We start from the raw sequence: 18,619 nt of genomic DNA on the forward strand, positions 1-18,619 counted from the left end.
CTACACAGTGACTCTCTCACTTTATGTTTGTTTCTTTGACTGTCCTTTGTTTATGTGTGCTCACAGTACTTTGCAAAACCCTTAAGCCACATTGAAAAATGTCTTTGTTAAGTAACTTACCTATGTAGTAACTATTTAGAAGGAAAAAAAAGTTGGTGACTTAAAGGTCAAATATTGTAGAAAGCGATATTTCCCTTTAGGTGCTACATAAATACTGTGACACTGTCAAAACGCCCAAATCCACGGAGACATGCACTCAGCCTGTATTCACAAACTGCACCTTCAAACGAGTCGCCAAGACTTCTGTAAGGTTGTGATGTCACAACTATACTTTCAACAGCCCCCAGCACAGGTGTGATTGCAAAAACACAGACAGACCTGATGCAGAAACACGATAGGTGGTGCTTGCTCAGGCCAGTGAGAGCTGACCAATCAGAGCAGACTGGCACTAAATCCTTCTAACAGGGGCTGAATGGAGGTAGTGCAGGAATGGACAGTATGAGCATGTAAAAAGCAATATAAGCATTTTCTAATACACACAGTGAAGCTGGTAATGGGCATAATACGGGGCAGCACATCAATCAAAGAAACCACCAACTGCCAGCATCTTTCCACACCTGCGGGGCCCGGTCACCTTTGGTCACGAGTCCAGAGTTAGTTTGGAACCATTAGTAAGGTCCTGCCAGAAGATTTCAAGCAGCCATCAGCCTCATAAGCAGTTAGCAACTCACAGATTAGACAGGAGCCAGGCCATTCAAGGTTTCAAAATATATACCCGTATATCTGTGATGAGATCATCTTGCCCAGTAGTATCAGGTGGTGTTTTCATTCAGGCTATACTGCCTGAATTCCTTCTTTGTGGCCTAAGACTTCTGCTCAGTACAGTTTGTTATTTTTTGTCTCTGATCAGTATGTATGCATATTTATAATTTAGAGGTCCTGAAATGTTTTTGCTTTATACCAGTGTGGTGTTCTGTTTTTAAGTTTTTGACCTGAATCGTTGTCTTTTAAATGTTTTTTGACGCTCTCCCTCTCTGTCTCTCTGTCTTAACGTGGACCAGTAGGAACCTTCAGAAACAAGCAGAGTATGAGCTCCTTTATTGTGCTCTCTCAAATCATTGAGCGCCACTTCCTCGTACACTGTCCTTCAGTTCATAGACTATCTGTGCAATATTTGCACACAGTAATTATTCATAGACCATGAAGACATAGCATACATAACATCCCCTTCATGTGGCAACATTACCATACTTTTCATCAAAGAAATTTGTTAATATCTAAATATTTTTGGTAAAGCCACGCCCTCAGTAGGCACATGTACCCTGAACTCTCTCATTCATACATTCACTCATGTAAATCTCTTTGTGTAAATATTTCATCTCTATTTGATAATTGGTATCTTCCTGTTTCTTCCAATAGAGGGTGTTGTGTCCCAGAGCCAGGAGTCCTGTGGACTGGACAGTGTGTGTCTCAATGGAGGCTACACCCCCAACACCTTCACCCTGCACGGTCTTGGAACCACACCTGGCTCCCGAGCTGGAGTGGTGGGCAGCACCGACCTTCTGAGGGAGGGAGGAGTTGTGATGGGAGGGGATGACATCTCCCCAGCCCTCCTCACCCCCCACGGGGCCACGGATCTGGGCGGCGGTGCTGGTATGCGTCGTAACCTGTCCGATGCGGCAGCGCTGGAGAAGATGATCATCTCTGAGCTGGTGCAGAGCAACCTGAGGCCCTCGGTCCCCATGCCAGTTCCTCCTGAACGCTACGGAAGCCTGGCGAGGCCTCACCACCACGACAGGGCAGCTCTCACTCACACTGCCACTTTAACCCGACATGCACAGCCGCCCCAAGAGGGCTGGGCTGCCACCATGCAGCCGAACACACGCCCGAACGCACAAGAGGGCTGGCCGCATACGAGACATCACACACAAGACGCTGAGACACATTCCACGACACGTGGACAGGATCAGGCCACTACGCCGCGTTTACAAGATGGCTGGTCACACACACGTGTTTCTGGAGAGTCTGAGTCCCGTGAGCTCCTTAAAGACGGGGACAGGGTGATGCAAGGCACTCTGGGTCGCCGTGGGCTCCAAGACAGGCAGCAAGCGCGTCCCCCTGATGTTCAGGCTAGGCCCTACTCCACCCTCAGCCGCACCCCTGGAACTCTGTCCCGCCATCGTAACACAGTGGAGTCGAGCGGAGGGACGGACAGAGACAGAGAGAGAGACAGGGAGAGGGAAAGGGATCGGTACCGAGACAGGCCCCTCCCACCTCCCCCTCCGCCTCCCCCGCAGGAGTCAGAGCCCCTGTACAAGGCCCTGGAGGAGCCGCTGCTGATGAAACAGAGGGAGGCAGGCGTAGAGACATGGAGGGGCGGCCAGGACAGAGAGAAGGACGAGACGTTTCTCTTGAAAAGAGACGGGGTGATAGACGAATGGAGGGGAGGAACCGAGAGAGTGAGAGACGAGTCTTTTACCTCTCAGAAGAGAGATGGAGAGATGGACGAATGGAGGGGTGGAGTAGAGAGAGGGAGGGAGGAAACTCATCTGCTGGAGAAGAGAGGAGGACGGATGGAGGTGTGGCGGGGAGGATCAGACACAGAGCAGGAAGAGACTTTTATAACGCAGAAGAAAGATTTTGCGATTGACGGATGGCGAGGCGGGGTGGAGAGAGAGAAGGACGAATCCTTGTTTTTAAAGGACAGAGATGGATGGAGGGCAGGGATCGAACGAGAGAATGACAAACACAAGGACAGAGTGCTGGATGTGTGGAGAGGAGGGTTGGATGTAGACAGAGAGGAGCCTTTCCTCTTTGAGAGCAAAGATGGAGGTCTCGACGCGAGGAAAAGAGGATCTCTTCGTTACCACGGCGAACGAGAGGATTCTGACAGCTTTGCTCTGCCTTTGACCCCTGACCTCGACCTCGACCCTGACTCCTCACCTATCTACGCCCGAGATTCAAACCCCTCCCCGCTCTACCCCGGAGACCGCCGCTCGCCGCCACTCAGCATCTTCCCCCGAAGCTCTCCCCCGACGAATATATTCGCTCCTCGAGACACCAACTCGCCTCCGAACAATCTCTACTCCCGCCACTCCCCCCAGGTGTACAGCCGAAGCAGCTCCCCTCCTCGCTTCTACACCCGCACCTCCCCTCCGACCCTCTCGTACCCCGACAGCAGCCCTGAAGGTCCAGAAGAGGTCAGCCCCACTGGCCAGCCCCAACGACCCGCTCTGGAGCTTCCCTACAGCCTGGGGCGACCCCCGCTGGGTCCTCGGCCCAATCACCTGCAGACCTTCTACCAGCCGCCGCCGCTGGCATCCAATGGAGAAGCAGTGTACACAGCAGAGCCCGCCTCTGAGGGAGAGGACGGACAGATGCAGCGGGTGACGAGCCTGTGACTAGGGCGGTGGTGATCGGGGCATAGAAACCAGGCAGGAGGAAGAAGATGGTGATAACAACAAATAAGGATGATCAAACTGATGGAAAATGATGATGATGATGATGATGATGATGATGATGATGACACTGTTGAGGATAGTGACAATGGATGATGAAGGTAACGGTGATGACAGTGACGGCTCCTTCCTGCTTCTATCTCCCGATCACCACGAGACTTCCCCCTTTTCATGTTTTGTTACTTTTCTATGACTGTGATCCATTTATAACTCTTCCTCCTCCTCCTCCTCTTCCACTTTCTCTCTTTCCTGAAACCCTGATGTGTCTTCCCATCTCATCGGTGCTTATCCTTATTTGCCCATCGTCCATAAGTTTCTATTGGTTCATCGGCTGGGTGTTTTTCCCTCCCTGTAGCAAGCAAACAGTGTGTCAAAGAAGCACTTGTGTGTTGCCAAAAAATCCTTTCAAAGAACATGTGCATGACTTTATAGTGGCTTTACAAGGCTACATACTGTAGGAGGAAAGTGCTGAAGTGTGTGTGCGAGCGAGCGAGCGAGCGTACGTGCGAGTGTGTGTGTAGCTTGATGAGCATGCGTGTGTGCCAGGATGTGTGTGTGTGAGTGCGTGCCTGTATATACATCATTCTTGTATAATTAATGTATCACAGTGAAGCATTTTATCAATATCAACTGGGGGGCCTCTTACACACATTCCCTCTGACTGATTTTGAACTCTTGACCAATCCCATTTTCACATCAAGACCAAACCTCCGCCCCTCCGCCCTCCTCCACCTGCCACTGACTGTTGGTGATGGAACTCATAGCGACAGAACTCTTATCTCCAGAGCCAGAGATCATATGAAACCTCAGAACTTTTCTGCAACCCCCTGAGATCCTTGTACATATCGACCTCGAGTGTTCCGATTCTGTCTTGTATTGCTATTGAAGTTCAAGTAAACATGTGAAATAAATGTTCCCGTCTTTCTCTCTGTGTGGATGTAGGGGCAGCGGGAGGGTTTCGGGAGAGGGAGAAAGATATATGCAGACGAAGCGGAGAGACTGATGAGGTGTATACTGAAGAGAAAAACTCAAAGTCTAATAAAAAGATCAAAAAATACTGGTAACTAAGTACATTTACTCAATTATGCACTTGTAGTTTAGCTGAGTTCTTCCATTTCCAACAGTGTTCTTGTACGGGAAATATTGCACTTTTTACTAACAACTAAAGTTATTTTCAGATTAAGGTTTTACACACTAATCATACACTGCTTTCATCAGCTACAACACTGACATGCTTCTTACACATCTATGCACCAGTGCTAACGCTCAAATATATTAGTTATAGTTATATAACTCTCACAGAAGCCAGTCGGCTGCATAATGAGTACTGTGACTTCTAATTAAGTATACAAAACTCTTAATACTTTACTATAACTTAAAGATAAAATATGTAACATTTCAGCATTAAAGGTGCACTGTGTAGTGGGAAAGACATTTTAATCAGAAGAGAAAAATCTTCATTGATCTTTTTTTATTCCTAAACTAAAAAACAAACTCTGAAACAAGCAATCTGAAACTGTTTTTAAAATGTGATTTATCAGAAGAGAACAATCTTCATTGACTGATTTTTTATGGCTAAACAAACTTAATAAACAAACTCATGACTGAATAAACTGAAAACACAAACTGACTTTAAAGGACAACACAGTTTCATACTGTTTTACCTTTCTAGCTTCAAACAGCGCTCTGGGGACCTTATTTTCCTCTAAACGGTTTGTTTGTTCAGTTACGGAAAAACTAAATATTTCTGAGTTTGTATTATTACCCCATTAGTATTGTGAATATCAGGGAGGGATGTGGAAGGTCTCATTTCTCACATCACATTACAATCTGCTCATACATAGCCAATATAAAAGTGATTAATACATTTAAATTGCTGCAAATTGTTTCAGTGAGCCCCTTTAATGCAAGTTATCGTTTGGATTGTGAAATTGAAAGATGCAAAATAAACGTAAAACAAAGTCTTCTTCTTAAAATGTGCATGAAGTGTTGATAGTTTACAAGAAAGAGACAATAAGTTTTAAAAAAATCACATTTTCTTTAATGATCTGTGTGCTCTTGGACTGGTAAGTAGTCTAGCAACATAGATTAGCATTATGAAAAACAATTAAAAAAACTAGTAGTGGCTGTTCCTTCAGGGATTATATCTACTGTGTAAACATTCTCATAGTCATTCTCTTGTTAATAAACTACGTACACAACGCACTTGCACATAGAAGGACGGACTCATCCCACTACATCTAAATGCTACAACACATCAGGGAAATGAGTTGCTTTCTCGCTGTTTGTGCTTTCCTTCAACACCATTACATTCACTGGGTTTATGTAAAAAAGAAAAGGAAAAAAAAAGCTACAAGATATATTAAATACTTGTATAAAATATATTACATCCTACGTACCAAATCATCACAAAGTGGTAATTAATAATACTAACATGGAAATCAACAAGTGCTTTAACAGGATCATTCAAGTTGTACAAAAGCTGTATATATTTACAGGTGATGTATAGAGTGGTAGTGGTTGTGTTCAGGATTCAGTCGTCTCATCTCACAGGTAAGAATCGCATGCGAAGCGAAGGTCAGTCGCAAGGACAACGGCTCCAGTGCTCAGGCTGATCACGCAGCACTCCAGCCGGGCAGCGGGGATAGTTTTCAGGACCCTCCCTCTTCGTTTCTCTCAGTTTATATGTTTTCTCTTTTGAGCAACATACAGGATCTCACAAGCTCTGCTCTCTCTCACACACTCTGTCTGAATACTGAGGTATGTGGTTTGACTTCACAGGAAATGGTCTCACATTCTTCAAATCTTCTGTCTATCCAAAACCAGGCTACAGGCAGGGGTTGGCGGGGTGAGGTTTAGCAGACAGTATGGTGGGGTGACAAGGGGCTCTCCAGGGTCTCGGTCGGAGACAGATCTGAACTCGAGCTTTTAAACATGGACGAGATGTGGAAGGCCTGGGAAACACGCACACACACGTCCAGTCGTGAGATTTTAACAGCAATGAGATGTGGATGCACAGAAAACAAGCAGGCAATGTATGTAATGTACTCACCACCCAGTAAGCAGTGAGGGCTCCTTGTATGTAACCCGTCAGCACGTCGGACGGGTGGTGCCTGTAGTCTGAGATGCGGGTCAGGCCTGTGTAGACTGCCAGCAGAACCAGGAAGAACTGCAGCGCCGGCCTCAGCAGCCGAGCCCCACGCCATGTCAACCTCGCCTGCAGGTAAAACTGCATGACAGAAATGAGCATGATGTTACTTAGTGCAAAGAACAATATGAGCATCATCTGCTATTGTAAATAATGACCAAGATGATTGCAGTTCACTTCATTCAACATGAAGGGAAACAATCCTTCAGACTGATAGAACTTAACATAGACTCCCTCAAAGAATAGCTGAAATCTTAAGTTCAGTTTCACCATATTATATTACTTACTTTCTTTGCCTAAACTCCATAAAGAAACGGGTATTTACTTGAAACCCTTTAAAGGATGAGTCATTATCTACTCACCTCCATGCAAATGGAAAGTCAGGGGAAGTTTGGTAGTCCACAAAACTTTTCTGGAGTTGCAGCATTCTTAAAAAAAAAACCCCATAAAATTTCTCCATACAGCTTAATCCAAGTCTGTTAAAGCCCTGAGTTCCAAAACTGATTTGAAAAGACGTTATGTACACCCTTAACGTGCCGTCGAGCTAGTGCACTAACACTCTTAGCTTAGCAACTACAGCGAAAGTTTCGACTTTGAAAGGGTGTAAATAATGTCTTTTCAAATAATTTTACTATCCCTGGGCTCATGGAGACTTGGATTACATTGGACGAGCTGTATAGAGCTATTTTGTGTTTTGTTTTTGGTTGTTTTTTTTAAAACAAGTCTTCATCTACGTCAGATGCTCTGAGAATGCTGCAATGCTGTTTTGCTGTGAAGCCCCAGAAATGTTTGGTTGACGACAAAACTTCATCCAGCTTTCCATCCACAAGGGGGGTGAGTAGATGATGAATGAATTTTCATTTTTGGGCAAACTGTTCCTTTAACCCTAATTTCTTAAAACAGATCTTTATTGACTGTTGTTTTTTTTTAATGCCTAAACAAAGAGATCAAAATCTCTGACTGAATAAACTGAATAAGCAAACTGACCTTAAAGGACAACACAATTTCATACCGTTTTACTTTGTTTATATGTGGCGGACCCTGCCACCTTTCTAGCTTTAAACAGTGTTCTGGGACTTCAAAAATAAATATTTGTGCTTGTATTATTACGTCATTAGTATTGTAAATATTAAAAATCTGAGTTTGAATTTGTTCTCCAGAACTACATAGTGCACCTTTAATCGTCACATGGTGAATCTTGAGTCTCTTTTAAGCAGAAATACTGTCCATCATTTATTCACTGCAGTAGGTTTTATTTAAACACAGGCTTTTATCTGGAAATTAAAATGTGAATATAGACACAGAATATCCTCCAGATTCATGACATGCAGTGCATCAGAAATGTTAAGGTACTCAGTGCACTTTATGGACTTTCCAAGATCTCATGATGTGGCAAAAACAAACTAATAAACATACTAATGTTAAATATAATGCAGCAGTATTGTAATAAAAAGTTGGAGAAAGTGGTCATGAACAGGCACACAGACAAGATGGCACTCGCATTAATATGCTGCTTGTACATATGCAGGCCCTGGCATGGACGCACACAAGCTGCCATAAACACGTATAAATGCAGAGAGCTTGCACACACACACTCACACACACACACAATGGAGGAGAGCAGTGAGGCGGTGAGGCGAGGTCACACTCCTCCCACAGCAGAACAAAGCTGTCTCTGTTTGTCCCATTTCTCCTTTCAGCCCTTCTCTTTCTCCCTCTCCTCTTTCATTCTCTCGCTTTCTGCTGCTAACTGGACTCATGATGGCTCCCCATTTCATTCATTCATTCGCCTGGTGCATTTTGTAGAGATGTGGTAATTGGAAATTGGAGAGACAGTAAATTCTGTCTGCCAATGTTTGAGTGTGTGTGTGTGAGAGGAAAAATGGGTGGACGATGGATAGATAGATAGAAATACTCACTGCTAAATACAGCATTGTGTACATCGCGAAGGAAGCGTGGCCAGAGTAGAAGGACTTCCTAAAAAAATTGAGAAGTATTTAGATTAACAGAACTAAAGCCTGATACACAACACGCAATGCATAAACACAGACACGCACCTGGCCTCCTCCTCCAACCTGTGGTCAGGCTGGCGGCAGTTCACTGTTGCAACGTAGGTTCCAGGTGTGCAGTTAAGCGACGCGTAGGTGACACCGCACACATTCAGGAAGTGCGGTCGCAGCCGCCCGACACTCAGCTTGGCCATGTTGGTCAGTGATTGGCCGACACAGCAGCCGAACAGGAAGCAGCCCAGCTCCTTGTACAGACAGGACACGTACAGGTTCCTGACAAAGGCCTTGGAGCTGACGCCTCTGAAACGTACCCGGTAACACTCCCCGAGGGCGATCTGGAGGTGGTCAGACACGTCACGTGACTCCACATGGTATAAATTGAACAATGGATTGAATTCTAAGACAGGGATGAGAAGGTCATTGAGTACTCACAGTGAGGCCGGTGATGATGATGCCACCGGCGATGAGCAGTTCGTCTGATATGGCCTCCTGGTGCAGATAAGGATAGGTGATGCTGGGGTCCCCGCACATGAAGCCCCTTCTGTAAGGACTCACCGCCTTCAGCTCACACGCAAAGAAAGGGATGGAGGCTGCACAGGAGGAGTAGAAGGGAGATTTGATATCACAAACAATCCCCAGTGGGAGTATAGATTCGTCTTTGTGATGAGAAACTGGACATGACGCGTGGGAGGAGAAAAGAGGTTGACATTTAAAGCTCTTAGTATGTGACATTCAGTGTCAGCAATACATACGTGTGGAAAAGGGCTGGATATCATTTCTTGAGCCAGCTTAAAACCTGTGACTCTGTACCAAAACCAAAACATTTTTTTTTGTTTTTCTTCACTGTGCTTTTTAGCCAAACTCCAGCCATGATGAAGATATTCAGAAACGCCTTTTTCAGTGTTTTCGTGTGAATGGGCAGAAAGCAGAAATTTTTGTAAACGATGACATGGACACACACGTTTATCAGTGTTTGTAGCATCAGCCGCAAATGTGAACTTGGAGTAGGTATTATGATAGAGTATTTGAATTTGTATTTTGATTTTTTTTTCTAAACTAATGCCATTCCCATCACCAATTAGCATGGGTGACAAGGGGTGGGTGAGTTGATGACAAAGGAGTCACTAGGAGCAGTGTAATCATTTAGCTCAAAGCACTGAAATGCCAAATTACAGAGCTGCTAACTTGGCTGTAGACTTTTTTATACAAAAAGTGTAATTTTAAAGGTCCAGTTTGTAGGATTCAGTGGCATCTAGTGGTGACGTTTCAGACTGTAACCAACTGAATACCCCTCGCCTCAGCCCCAGACTACACAGGGTACGTCTGTGTTGTGTTACGGATGCTTCACGGCCGCTGGAGCCAATCGTAGGTGTTCGAGACAATGCTCATGGTCCTACCAGCTGTGCCACTGCACGTTTTAGCAGCGTCCCAGATACAGCTCTCCGCAATGAGCCAGAGTCAGACAACTGAACAGCAGATTGCATCCGGTCAATTTTCAAAATTAGACACCCTGTCCGGACTTGGGATCTACTACACAACAAAGTGCAAAATATTAGCGATAAAGACACTGAAAACTGTTAAAACCCCCCAAAAATGAACTACATAGTGTAAAATATGGTGGCTGTTAAAAATGTGAAAAACATGAATGGCCCACTCTCGAGCGTGTGTCTGGCTGGTCTGTTCTGGGCCACCGTAGAAACATGGCGCTGCAACACGGCGGACTCTGTGGAAGAGGACCCGCTCCCGAAATAAAAACACAATTCTTTCAGATGATTGTACACTAAAGAAAACATAACTGCATCGATGTTCAAACCAAGCACCAGCCCTTGACTCTTCATCCCGGTCACACACCAGGAGACAGGCATTAAGTATCTCCCTAATCGCAGATGAAAGTTATAAGTTCGACAGAGGTAGTAGATGGTCGAGGATATTAGAAACTGAGAGGGAGTATGACAGGCGGAGACTGGGGAAAGGGGAGAAGGTCAAATGAGGAATATTTTCACAGGAAAACAAGGGTGGGAACCCTGAGCTTTTCTCTGGAGAACCCGACTAGTTCGACAACCATTAGGAATGTGAGGGTCAGGAAATAGAAGAGTCAAGCAGGCAGAGCTCAACAGAGACCCAGCTTGAACTGCGCATGTGTGCGTTTGTGCGTTTGTGAGCATTTGTGTGTGTGTGTGTGGGTGGGTGTGTGTTTCTGTTGATGAGGAGAGAAAGGAGGGTTGTTTGTGACTTCAGTTCAACTCTTCCCTACAAAACAAAGAGCAAATGCCGCAGCAGACCAGAGCCAGAACCAGCCTCACACTGTCTCTGTTTGTCTCTGGATGTCCTTACCTCCCTCCCTCCCTCTCGCTCGCTCTCCCTCTCGCTCTCCCTGTCTCTCTCTCTCTCTGTCTTGCATGCCTGCACTCACACATAAGAGTAGAGAGAGAGAGAGAGAGAGAGAGAGAGAGAGACTTGTAGCATTGCTCCCTCCCTCCTGCACATGTCCAATCTGTTGTTAATACAGACTACTTCTCCGTCCAGCTTTTTCCAATTAGCCAACATTACATAAGGGGCCACATATAGGGACCATGCGAGAGATGGTCAACAATTATAGTCATGCGCACACACAAACACACACGCACGCACGCAGTGGATCGTGCATTTATTTATTTATACCAAATACAATTCCCCGCGGCCCGGCTCTACCCTGAGAACTGGAGGTTGTCATGGAAACTGTAGAATTCCCTGGGCAATGCACAAGCCAGCTGGCACGGAGCGCTCGGGAGCGCGCACGAGAGGAGAAAAAACAGAGTCAGTAAGAGACATGAAGCTGGAGAGAAAACTTTATTTCTGTTTTACTTTTCTGGGTTTTTTTTCTTATCAAGCTGTTGTGGATTTGCTGCTCATATCCTGCACGCCCACATGCCTGAACGCAGCAACTAAACTGTCTTGGTTGACTAAATAAAAATGGGATGGGAACAAAGCAGAGCAGAGCTCAACAGGGCTGATGTCAAATGATTCACCTGTAGTCCTCAAAGCTCACAAATAAATGTATATGGTATGAAAAATATGCCACTAATGACTGCTTTCGTTGTTGTTCATCAGTCATTTCCTCATTTGTTTTGTTTAAAGCGGCACTGTGTAGATTTGGGGGAGGAATTTAAACTCTGAGTTTTAATATTTACAATATTAATGAGGTAATAATACAAACTCAGAAATATTAATCTTTTCCATAACTGAATAAACAAGCTGTTCTCAGAGGAAAATAAGGTCTCCAGAACAGGAGAAAGGTGGCAGGGTCCGCCACATATAAACAAAGTAAAACAGTATGAAATTTTGTTGTCCTTTAAGGTCAGTTGTTCAGCCATGAACATTAAGATTATTTGTTTGTTTAGGTTTTTTTAGGCATAAAAGATCAGTTAATGGAGACCTTTCTCTTCTGATTAAAATGTCTTCCTCAAAACTACACAGTGCACCTTTAATTATTTGTTCCACAAAATGTAAGCATGTACTGAAAATCACAATTTTCAAACAGTGTCAGATTGCTTATTTAGTTTCCGAACAAAATATCTAGGTTTATTATCACACAAGAGACTGTGCAGCTCTAAATTCTCACATCTGGGACACTGGAAGCAGAAAGGAAAGTTTTTGGTATGTTCGCTTAGACCTGAATGGTTGATTGATTTCTCCGAATCCACTGATCGATTATTCACATACTGCTTTCAGCTCAGAAAATGCATACAGATATACTTACATCAGCAAAAAAGAAAAAGACTTGTTGTGTAAAATTAAATCAGTGTGCATTTTTTTTAAAAAGTCCTTCAGCACATCAGTGTATACTATATTTTCTAATCTGAGTATTTGTCCAGTCCAGCACATGGACCTGTGAGTTGTATCAGCCCCTCTTTGAGACACACTTAACTATTATAAACTTACACATACAGTTTGTTGCAATGAAATCACACAGGAGCTTTTTATACACCAACAGAGCTAACAAATGAAATAAGAGATGTGATGTATGTCTGTGTATTTACCGAGGAAGAGGCAGAGGAGGTCTAAGCCGACCAGGAGTTTTCTCTTGGATAAAGCCGGTCCAGTTATCTCTATGAGTTTCTTCCCACCGCCGTGCTCCATCCCCATCCCTGCTGTCTTGTTGTCCGCCAGTTTGAGCTGGAGGTCGGCGCTGGAGACGGCCACACCGGCGCTCTGCGACCCGAATTTGTCCAACATGACGACTGGCTGAAAGTGTGAAAGTGGTGTGCATCAGAAAGTTGGGAGCGCCCTTGAACTACTCATACGCAAAGCTGCAGGGACTGTCAGTGAATCCACAAGTTGTCACAGTGTTTAACACGCTGCCCGCGGCACGCGCTGCTCGGCTGTCAGAGGAAATTGTCTTTTTTTACGCATTTTTAATGTCATCACATCGTCTGCAGGGCTCGCCCTGACTCGTCGCAGGGCATCCGTCACCTTGAAGAAATGTATCACGGTGGAGCGGAAAACTCCAGACTGGTTGCGAAACACACAGTGAGGGATAAGATCTCTCTCTCTCTCTCTCTCTCTCTCTCTCTCCCTCTCTCTCTCCCCTATCGGGTGGAGGCAGAGGCTTTCAATTCCAGTGATTTGTAATTTAGCTGAGAAACACATGCATCACGCACATGTCACGGTGACGGTTGCTGATGGAAGCAACACAGCTCATTTCTCCATCACGGTGATTCACCTTCACCTCTATTCTTCTTTACATAGCTAAATACGCAAAATCCCGCATTTACCAAGGAACAGCTATTGTACAAAAGAAAACTAAACAAACAAACAAACAAACAAAAAACCTTTTACAATCATTGAATAACTCAAGGATCATCCAGTCATTTACCATAATAGAAAATATTGCAACATACTAGATCTGCGTTCTCATGTCTTTTCTTATTACCGTCACTCAGCAGCATGGCACATAACTGTTGCTTCCTCAAACTGGTGAGCACCTGGTGTAAAAATAGGCTAAATGTGAACTTATTATTATTATTATTATTATTATTATTATTATTACAAAAGCTGGTACAAGAGCTTTAATTTTTGTGTTGGTTCTGGCGCTCCCTGTGGACAAAAGATGATGTAGGGAAGCCCTAAAACGGTCATGGGTAGAATATATTATTACCTCCGTTTTGCAGTGATAACAAGTTGCATTTTTTTTTGTATTCTTGAGATCGTGAGTTATTTATGTCATTGTCAAAAATGAATGAAAAATAAATCATGAGATATAACAGGATTCATAACAGTGGACCGTTACATACTCACCGCTCAAAGCAAACCACGTAAACATTTTTTATTTATGTTTGCCATTAATAAGTTTCTTTCCTCAGGCTTTGAGACCCCTCAATTCATCCTCAGCACACCATCATGAAAAGTAGTTTTCATTTTATGACTTACCCAAACTACTTAACACTTTATAGATCAGTTACAAGTCAATGTTAGCCAGCGTTTATCCTTTCTATTTGGTAATAAGGACGTTATAAATGTCGATCAGTGCCTCCAAAGCCCCAAAGCCAGTAAGGTTGTGAAGTACAATTAGTCACTCATGGTTCTCATCAATGGCTTATATCTGATCTACAAAGATTTAGTACATGATTTATTAACCATTAAGGCAGCATTATGAAGAAATCAGCATTTTGTGTGATTTGGCGCCCCCCAAAGTATCTGAGTGCAACACCACTGTGGTAAATACAAATCCCAGCTCTGTAACAATTTGTCAGACGTAAAGTAGGTGCTGACTACAAACAAAACTCATTATGTCATAACAATGTTATGTGTTGAAAACTTGTATGTTGAAGTAAACATGTATGTAACACTGTGATCCGACCCTCTCACTGAAGTTACAGTGCAGAAACAAGTGACAGAGACACCATTCACCCTGTTACAAGACACTGTACCATCAACATGATTTTGAAGCTGTTATTTTAAGGTAAAAAAGTTACATAATGTTGCTTTAAAGGAACAGTTCAACATTTTGGGGAAGTTTACTTCTCCACTCTCGTACCGAGAGTTAAATGAAAAGATCGGTACTCCCCTCAATCTTTCACAGTAAATATGAAGCTACAGACAGCAGCCAGTTAGCCTAGCTTAGCACAAAGACTGGAATCAGGGGGAAACAGCTAGCCTGTTTTCATCTAAAGCTAAACAATCTGCATAGAAGCACCCAAAAAGTTCCCTTGTTAACCTGTTATATACTTTGTGTGTTTGAGTGTGTATTAAATCGGAACACAGAAACGACAGGTTGTGGATTTTACCCTGTGTTAAGACTATGAGCTGGACTAATTCTCTGCTGGATGCTTGGAAACTTCACTGCAATTGTGCCCAGAATAGAAATAAGAGATTATTTACAAGCCATACTTAGTAGTATGTAGTTTTGGGGAATGTACACAAGCTAACTAACTGTAACATGACCCTGTCAGATACTCCTTTCTGTTCTGTTATTTTCCTTATTGCTCTGCTTTCATTTTTCTTCTTTCCTTGTTTCATTTCTTTTCTCTGGGAGTGCTTCGTAGGGAGTTTCTAAGTTTGAATTTCTCCTCCAAAATGACATAGTGCCCCTTTAACAAAGCAGGAAATGAGAAACAATAGTTTCCTTATAGTAAAAGAAAAATGCCATGTCCTATTCTCCTTTCTCTACCCAAGTAGTGTATAAGAAATTAATGAGTTTATGCAAAGGCTTTGTAATTTAACTCTATAGTAAGAGAGGAGGTTTTTTATGAAATTGCAGTGGCAGCAGAGCTATCAGGACAGATGGGTTCTCTGCTGTAGGGGGCAGCAGAAGCACTGCCAGGGGAGGTTTCATTTGTCTCCTCTAGATGGTCAGCAGTTTCAGTACGTAGAGGAACATAGAAAGAGAGCATAAGAGAGAGCACGCGCACGAGAGAGAGAGAGAGCAAGCTTCAGGGTGGGGGGTGGAGTGGATACTTGTACTTTTCTGAGTGTGAAGTGAAAACAGAGCCAGTGACTTCCCTGTGAGAAAACCCAGCACATCACGATGGATGTTGTTGTTTTTGTCAAAAACACCCATACGTAATCCTGACCACAGAAAATCCAACAATAGATATGAGAACTGTGTGCGTGTGCTTTACTATTATGTGTTGCCTCAAAAGTGCAGTGATTGGCCGTTCAAAAATGACGTTGCACTCAAAACCTCTGCATGATATTTCATCACTGACTGTAAAGGAAAACTGGTATCAATTATGAAGCTATTTTCCTCCACATGACACATTACAGCACTCGCTGAGTAATGCTTCTTGTCACTTCCTGTGATGAAAGGTGGAAAGCGTAAGCCTGGGAACTCATGATTTCTTCTACCGACAGGCTACACCAGCAGTCCACTACATACATTCACAAGAGTTGTCTAAATAGACAAACTTAAACACAGTTATAACACACACAATCACACACACACACACACACACACACACACACACACACACACACACACACACACAATCACACACACACACACACACACACACACAGAGGATATTCTAAAAACTCCCAAAACACACCTACACTCAGGATTCAACATTATAAAGTAAGAGGACATCCATACAGTCAGGTGCTGTTGTTTTTTTTTTTATTGGCAAAATTAAGCTTTTTTAACAAATCTGGAAACTTCTGAGGGATCTTTATGTGTGGGTGTGTGTGTGTGTGATGGTGCTCATGTAGCTAAAGTGTGGTTGGTTTCATTAGGGAACAGACGACTTGGGTTTTTGGCCAGTAGGAGCATTTGACCTTCTATGAACTATATGTCATTTACTTACATTTCAGTTTTTCTCTGTTTCATGACTTCCCCGACAGTCCCCGCATTTTTTCCCCATCATACCACCCAGCCTTTTCTCACTTTTCACTCTTCATGACATTTGGACTACCAAAGCCTGTTTTTTTTTCTCTTTTGGTGTGCACAGCATTATGCCAGTGGTTCTCAAATTCTTCTCATGCCTTCAAAAAGGATCCAAGTTGAATTATAAGTAATATTTTAAGAGATAATGGACAGCACAATAGCACCAGCTAGCTTTTCCACATCCCCCCTTTAGTGGCTCTGTGCCCCCCAGGGTGGTGCCCCCTGAGTCTGACAGCTACTGGATTATATTGAAAACATAAAGGGGCACTCTACTTTTGGAGAAGAAATTCAAACTCAAAATGTTTATATTTGCAATATTGATGAGGTAATAATACAAACTCAGAAATATTTACTTTTCAACAAGCTGTTCTCAGAGGAAAATAAGGTTCCCGAACACTGTTTGAAGCTAGAAAGGTGGCAGGGTCCGCCACATATAAACAAAGTAAAACAGTATGAAAGTGTATTGTCCTCCAAGGTCAGTTTGTTTATTCAGTCACGAAAAGCAAACAGAGTTTGTTTATTTAGTTTGTCTAGGCATAAAAAATCAGTCAATGGAGATCTTTCTCATCTGATTTAAATTTCTTCCCCAAAACTACATAGTGCACCTTTAATGTAGTGGAAGAACATCCTCAATTCATGTGATGTATGTTAAAATATCGCAAACAATGTCTCACTGTGCTTTGTAGACCTGAAACAGCAAAGGACCCTGACCTAGGCAAAACTGTCTAAGAAGATGGAGAAAATAGTCCTTAATCCTCAGCACAGGAGGGAAAAACCCAGAGGAAACCTCAAAAGAGATCATTACAAAATCCATAGAAAGTTGTAACAGAGGATGAATATGAAATCCATAATGGTTTGGAGGATGTGCAGTTTGATTGACAGTGTCAGGTCATGCAGGGCAGGGAGCCTGGTGGAGTTAGAGCAACCTAACCTGATGCCAAACTGCTCAAAATGTACCCTTTCGTTGGATTGGAGATTAAAGTCAGAGTTGATCAAAATATTATGGACTATAGTTGTCAAAGAAGTATTCAGATAAATGAGGTGAATTTAAAGCTACATGTGATGTAGTAAATGTACTGTAATTCTAATACTATACAATGTCAATACCAGGCACTTAAGCAGAGTACATGAGTAAATGTACTTTCCATCTTTTGATATTGCTTGACAGACTCAAATATAAATGTTAATAAACTTTGTAGCATTTCTCATTCGTAGTTTACACGCAGCCAAACGAGCATTATTATTTTGCAAGGACAAAAAGAATATACATATGAAACATTTACACAAGCACAAATATAGTATATTTTATACATTTATAAAAAAAAAAGCATACAAAAAAACAGGACATAGACTTTCTGAAAAAAATCCCCCTCAACCATCACTTATGACCCATGTCATACAATGTGTGTGGTGTCGTCTGTATCTGAGACCCTGCCTCCTATCTGCATTTTCTTATTTTTTTAGTATTTTGCTATGTTCTGGACGTTTTCAGGTGTCGGCCTTGGAGCAGTGGGTGTGTAACCCCCAGGAAATAACAGCACAAGGTCCACACTCTATAAAAACGTAACCAGGTTACATTGCTATCTAATTCCTGTCTTCAACTCTACTCTGTGTCTGTTTGACTGCGGGTGGGGTGAGCTACACACACAAACACACACACACATGCAGGGTAGAGAGGCTAACAAAGAACAGGATGAAGCGTGCATTGCAGCTGCTTTCGAAATCAACATCTGAAGAGCTGTCGGAGGTGTTGGCCTGTTTATTTGTGCTTTTGAACATAACCGCTGTGAAAAAAAGTCAGAAAATAATGTTTAATGACTCTGATTTCACTGCCACTTTCTCGCTAACGCCGCTCCTTCTCTTCATTCTCTCTCTAGCTTGCTCGACCACTGCTGCTCTCTTTGTCTGACTGGTGGGCTGGGGAGGGGATGGTCAACTTTGAATGATGTGTTTACCAACAGCAACTCACAAATCCTGCATAAAGAATTATTTTTGTTTATCTATTATTCTGCATTGGGCAAAAATGCAACATGGTCATGGTCCCGCTCGGTCTGATCACTCACACGCGGATGACTTTCAAGGATTGATGTTTCATTCTGTATTTTGTTGTTATATGCTTTGTTTATTTGCAAATGTAACAATT

The 18,619-nt window shown here is 43.2% G+C and overlaps 2 protein-coding genes across 4 annotated transcripts in view; one reads left to right on the plus strand and one right to left on the minus strand.

Annotated features, from left to right (window-relative positions):
* Positions 1-4,359, plus strand: part of LOC311270930 (adhesion G protein-coupled receptor L1) — a 30,378-nt gene extending 26,019 nt beyond the window's left edge. For 2 of the 3 annotated variants that reach the window (XM_084376194.1, XM_084376195.1), the window contains 2 exons: positions 1,062-1,085; positions 1,420-4,359. In XM_084376194.1, coding sequence (XP_084232320.1) covers positions 1,062-1,085; positions 1,420-3,401 — 2,006 coding nt within the window. In that variant the 3' untranslated portion in view covers positions 3,402-4,359. The remainder of the gene's footprint in view (positions 1-1,061; positions 1,086-1,419) is intronic. The other variant, XM_084376196.1, reaches the window with a different exon arrangement.
* A 1,117-nt stretch (positions 4,360-5,476) lies between these two features.
* On the minus strand, positions 5,477-13,117 carry LOC311270452 (phospholipid phosphatase 3-like). Its single transcript, XM_084375323.1, has 6 exons — positions 12,635-13,117; positions 9,048-9,205; positions 8,664-8,950; positions 8,526-8,583; positions 6,511-6,687; positions 5,477-6,412 (listed from the first exon to the last, which is right to left on the minus strand). The coding sequence occupies exons 1-6, from the start codon at positions 12,828-12,830 to the stop codon at positions 6,314-6,316; spliced, it is 975 nt and encodes a 324-aa protein (XP_084231449.1). The 5' UTR covers positions 12,831-13,117; the 3' UTR covers positions 5,477-6,313.
* Between the last annotated feature and the right edge of the window lie 5,502 nt (positions 13,118-18,619).

This window comes from Pagrus pagrus (assembly GCF_965226575.1).
Source record: "Pagrus pagrus genome assembly, chromosome: 2".
Classification (NCBI taxonomy): Eukaryota; Metazoa; Chordata; class Actinopteri; order Spariformes; family Sparidae; genus Pagrus; species Pagrus pagrus.

Bases quoted from the DNA above. Each gene is read 5' to 3' on its own strand.
- LOC311270452 (XM_084375323.1), bottom strand. From the start codon at position 12,830: ATGTTGGACAAATTCGGGTCGCAGAGCGCCGGTGTGGCCGTCTCCAGC. The intron at 9,206-12,634 runs GTAAATACACAG...CCTCCTGTGCAG, and splicing joins CCTCCTCTGCCTCTTCCTCG to CCTCCATCCCTTTCTTTGCG. The intron at 6,413-6,510 runs GTGAGTACATTA...CGTGTTTCCCAG, and splicing joins CCCTCACTGCTTACTGGGTG to GCCTTCCACATCTCGTCCAT.